The sequence below is a fragment of the Clupea harengus genome, unplaced genomic scaffold (assembly GCF_900700415.2).
Source record: "Clupea harengus unplaced genomic scaffold, Ch_v2.0.2, whole genome shotgun sequence".
NCBI lineage: Eukaryota > Metazoa > Chordata > Actinopteri > Clupeiformes > Clupeidae > Clupea > Clupea harengus.
The window spans coordinates 123,571-129,175 of record NW_024879601.1 but is presented as its reverse complement, the minus strand read 5'-3'; the positions used below and the strand labels follow the sequence as shown (position 1 = coordinate 129,175).

Here is a 5,605-nt window from a genome sequence, read left to right as displayed (position 1 = left end):
CTTTGTTTTTAAATAAATGGTCATGTTTTCAAAAAACTGGCTTTCGTCGCTTTTCTCCATGATTGAAAACGGATCTGTCGTTGTGACGCATGCGCGCGCGGCTTCGCTGTCGACAGCAGTCGACAGTGTCGCAAAATGACGCATGCGCAATGTGAGGGACTACGATCCCCCAAAGGACTACCATCGTGTAGCGACAAACCCTCCACCACTACTGAGGGTGCTAACCATGGTGCTAGCAGCATCAGTGACATTAGCATGAACGCTCAGGATGGTCCGAGAAGACCAAAACTCCAGAAATATCCACCTTGCATGTTTGGAGTCCAGCAAATGAGTTTTTGTAAAAGCTGGTTGGGACAGTTTGCGTGGTTGGAGTACAATGCAACTAAGGTATTGTTAGCTGTGTAACATTAATGAAAGCTGTCTGATTTGTTGCATGCATTGATTGCCCTGTGTCGCTGAAGACTTGTTTCGGTTGATTAGCAACGAAGATGGCCTTTTTTGCCGAAGATTTTAACTTTTTGCCTTTTTCCACTTTTTTGGAGCCGCCTTAAAAAAAATCAGAGACTCTTTAGCCTAAGACAAGCAGTCTGTCTGTGTGCTAGGTATACAAAAGGTTCTATGTGATTACTGATGATTGTGAACTGAAATAATATATACCTTTTTAACGCATTTCTGACTCTTTGACTGTTTTTGTTAATTCTATCTGCTATTCCAAGATTAATTTCACTCTATCTGACATGGTAGTGGTCACCTGTCGCCCAACTTTAATCCTCACTACCACAAGTGTTAAGTAAGTTAGGTATTTGGGATTGCGGACTCTAACATGCTGTAGCCTATGCCTTTTGTCAGTGACCGTCGCAGATGTGCGCGTCTGTCGGAAGAAGCCTAGATAATGATAATAATAATACAATCGGTTTGTTTAGCGCTTTTCATGGACCCCAAAGACGCCTCAGAGAGCAAACATGTAAAGTTGTTGTAGTAGAGAACCATGTGACACATAGGCTATCATCCTCATTTCATAGCACCCTCACTAAAACGCAGAGCTCCCCCATAGCACCTGCAGAAAAAAATGTCTGGCGCCGCCACTGGTCATACAGATACTGATTACATACTTTGAATCTGATAGGGGTTTGTAATAGTCATCAACTTGATCTGCTACACTTTAACTAGAAAGAAGCATATGACAAATTAATGTTTAATGTACATTTTACATCCTTTTGATCCCTTGTGTTCACAACAAACTCAAATATTCACATACACAGGAAAGTACCCAGTGCACATATTTTGTCTGAATAAGATATGTCTGTGTGCACATGATACTATCTAATAGTTCTGGTATGCATGAGATATTGTCTTTCGTGCATTAGATGTTTCGTTTTTAAACGCCATGAGAAAATTAGGTTGCTCTGGTGCTGTCAGGGATTTCAGACACAGACTTCACGATGACAGAGTCAGCTAGAAACAGATCACAGGCAAACGGAGTCAAACAGGGAAACGAAAACGACTGTAGATCGAAATTACACATACTAGGAACAAATACACAACGCTCAGAAGATTTTCAGAAATAACAGAAACAGTCCATGGAAGGATTCAAACTTAGGAACGAAACACTAGAAAATCAGAAATACCTAAACCTTGGAATACAACGGAGCAGGCACGAACACAGGGAGAGAATAGCCCGGCGCTTGAGTAGGATACGGTGATAGACCCATTCAAGACAAGGCCAGTCAGCAAGTGCGGGGAGTGAGGGGTTTAAATAGTGTGGTGGAGGGAGTGACAGGTGTTCGTGATTGGAGTTCAGGGGACTGGGAATGTGTCGGAGGAAGGTGAGTTGAATCAGGAGGGGGCGTGGCAGTAGTGCTCAGTGCCGACGTGACAGGTGCATTGTCCCTATATAGCATTGTGTGTGTCTACAAACGTCAATTTCTGTCTAGTGAACAGTGACACATTTCTGTTTTTGCTGATGTTGAAAAAAATAAGGGCTTAACATTAAAGTAATGGCAGGTTTAAACATATCACCACACTGTGTAATGTAAAATGATGACCGGTGTATCTCAGACAGTTCACTCCACAAAACCGAGGTGAGCAAGATGGATGAAATGAAGAAGGAAATCAAGATCAAAATGCTGTACCCAAACTCTTTTCTCTTCAAAAACTGGGACGCTGCTCTAACCGAAGTGGAACAAATGGAGGCTGAGCAGTTGTTTCAGAAATATGGCTACAACACCTTTCTGAGCAACCGCTTGCCTTTGGACAGGGAACTACCCGAAACACGACATTATAGGTCAGTCTTCAACACTGCAGGGATTCAGCTATTTGCAGTCGTTCACTAACAAATAAAAAAATTCAATAACAGTCATTGGCTGTTTTCGACTGTGTTCTAGGTGTTTGGAGCGAAAGTACCCAAAGGATCTGCCCACCATTAGTGCTGTGCTGATCTACCTTGATGAGGCCCTGTCCATCATCAAGAGAGCCGTCTATAGCATCATCAACAGGACTCCTCCTCACCTCCTCAGAGACATTGTCCTGGTGGACGACCACAGCTCCAACGGTTGGTTTCTCAAGCTTTCTCTTATTTGTCATGATGATGCTTATTCAAGCAGATGAACTGAAATTCTCTCCTCCCTAAATCCTATTCTCCATCACCTGTGAAACACAAATAAACTACAGGCTTTCTTTTATAGTGGGTTGTGTACAGTCACTTAGGTTCTGTGTACATTTGGAGCACCACCTTAAATTGTGTTTACCCTGTTAAATTAACCAGCAAATCAAACAGAACAAGAAAATGTAGACTTGCTACATTACTATTGATTATTCAGTATGTTTAAAGTAGTTTACTGAAAAGATCTCCCATGTAACTGTAAATCCATATATCTTGACAGATGATTTGAAAGACCAATTAGATGCCTTTGTGAACCTCATCCAAGTGACTAGACCTGGCCTGATAAAGCGGGTCAAGCACTCCGAACAGCTAGGCCTAAGTCAGGCACGGATATCGGGATGGAAGGCTGCCACTGGTGATGTGGTTGCCATTTTGGACGCCCATATTGAGGTCCACAAGGGCTGGTAGGTTAACCAGATCTCAAGCAACGTTGTAAAATTCTGAAGTCTGAACATTTCTTTTTTTCCCCTTGGATGACTTTGTTCTGTGTAGTTGTACCTAAGGCATGTATCCATTTGGTACTAGCAATGCATTTGGGTGATGTACTACCGCATTACATGCTTGACATAAACGGTTACTGATTGATCTTAATAATAATTATGATGCTAGAGTGTAATGCTTTAAAGGTGCAGTAAGTAGTTTTGCCTGTAGCTTTCCAAAACCCTCTAAATTGTCAACAAATGCATGAAAAACACCCCAACCAATGCATTAGCACCTTCACCATGTTTAGCTCTGATCGTAAGAATTATCAACTGATTTCTCCAGTGATCTGAGAGATCTAGCAGGTGTGCACTGCTGAAACATATCTGAGAAGTATTTTGGTCCTGCTCCATACAAACAGCAGTGCTTTAAAGTCAATTATGTGACTCATTGGAAGCCAGTATAAAAACTTCAGCACTTGAGGAGTGGTCAGTTATTGTAAGAACTGTAGCAGCTGCATTTTGTACTAAAGCTGATGTGAAAGAACCATTGCAGTTGTCAACCCTGCTAGAAACAAAAGCATGGATGAGTTTTTCTTAATCATGTTTTGACATTAGTTACTGCTTTCACATGATTATTGGAACTGCGATCGCAATCAATTAAGGTTTTTAACAGTGTCCTTTGTTTTAAGTCCTTTCATGGTAAGGTGAGTAGCAACTCTAAGTCCCTCCTCGTTTTACCAAAATAAGATTATTTAGGTTTAGTCCCTATTCAACTGAAGGCATTTTTGAGACATCCAACTGTTAATTTGGTCAATGCATTGACAAAGTCATTAGGTGAGGGGACACAACAGGTCAAGGATGTCAGTTTTGAGGAAGAGTTTCCACTGGCAACAAAGAAGCTCCTGTCTTGTAAATATTATCTAAGCCACTTGATAACCGTACTTGGAATTCCAGCCCAATGTTCCAATCTGTATAATATGATTTATATTATAATCAACACTGACAAAAGGTTGCACTACGGTCCAATAACACTTAGACTGATGTTTTGCCTGAATCAGTATTAAGGCATATGTCATTTAAACCCATAATGAGAGCTGTGTCAGTGCTGTGATTAGCACGGAAAGTCATCAAAAAACCCACTTGATATTAAGAAGGCAGTTAGTTGACTGAACTACTTTTTCAATGATTTTTGACAATAAATAGGAGATTGGATATGAGCCAGTAATTGTTCAGTATAGAATCATCGAGATTATTCTTTCAACTTTTGAAAAGAATTAGCCAATTACTGTATCTTCCAGATATATGGTATTATTGTAGGTCAAGAAGCATTTCCCGTTTTTCACAACAATATCCACAGATTGCACTTTTAAGCACTGTAATGTAATACATAATACACCAGTGTCATATTATAAATATGTACAATGTGTATTTCAAAGCATTATGTTACCCTCTGCTAAAAACATTTACTCATAACAATATAACACTTTTCAATTTTAATTTTAATTTATGAATGAATGTACTGGCTTATGTCAAGCCTTATGAGGCATTTTTTCATTTTATAAACAATACACTTACAATGCATCATTTACCTATTTGTTAAACTTCAGACCCATTTCTTTGTGTTAGCTGCATCCATACTTAAACTCTCTGTGTGCTTAGGGCAGAGCCTCTCCTGGCTCGAATCAAGGAGGACCGCTCTGTGGTGCTGTCACCTGTGCTTGATAAAGTCAGCTACCATGATCTCAAGTTGACCAACTACAACCCCTCAGCATATGGCTTCGACTGGGCTCTGTGGTGCAAGTTTGAGTCCTTCCGCCCAGAGTGGTATGCCAAACACGATGAGTCACTCCCAGGAAAGTGAGTTCTTGTTTGCTTTAATCTCACTCTATGGACTATTTATATCTCACACGATTTCCACACAATGACAGAGCATGCACACGGTTGCGTCGGAATGCGTTGATCCGGCAAGGTAAGGTGACGTCATCCTTTGCCGAACTGAATTGTGGCTCTGTCATGGCAAAAGGTGTCCGGGCGCCAAAAGGGGTCCGGGTGATGTAATATTGGCTTTCGAACGACTCTTGAGTGACAGTTGCTATACCAACGCTAGCATTACGTCACCCGGAAACTTTTTTGGAAGCTCCATTAAATACCTCAATAACGTGATTTACCCCAGAGCATCTTGCATTATACTTTGCTACCTGAGACCAGCTTGCCTGTATTTTACCTGTAATAAACCGAGCAAAACAACCATGTGCTTGATGTTTGACTGTGTTAGGAAAGTTGTTGACTCGCTAGTTTGTTATAGTATCAAAGTAATTAAATTTCAACAGGTTTCGCCGCTAGCATCTTGTTAGCGATTAGCAATTCCTCCTTTGTGTTGCTTTAAGAAAGTCCTTAATGTGTTGTGATTATTAGACATATCTGACGGCACCCACAATTACATTTTCACAAAACAGGGAATTGTTTGCACCACCTTTAACTAGAGCTCATCGGATGAATTGCTAATCGCTAACGAGATGCT

The 5,605-nt window shown here is 40.8% G+C and overlaps 1 protein-coding gene across 1 annotated transcript; it reads left to right on the top strand.

The window, feature by feature from the left end:
- Positions 1 to 2,090: 2,090 nt before the first annotated feature.
- On the top strand, positions 2,091 to 4,945 carry LOC122129156 (probable polypeptide N-acetylgalactosaminyltransferase 8). Its single transcript, XM_042704200.1, has 4 exons — positions 2,091 to 2,284; positions 2,385 to 2,551; positions 2,883 to 3,066; positions 4,744 to 4,945. The coding sequence occupies exons 1-4, from the start codon at positions 2,091 to 2,093 to the stop codon at positions 4,943 to 4,945; spliced, it is 747 nt and encodes a 248-aa protein (XP_042560134.1).
- The last annotated feature ends 660 nt before the right edge of the window (positions 4,946 to 5,605 follow it).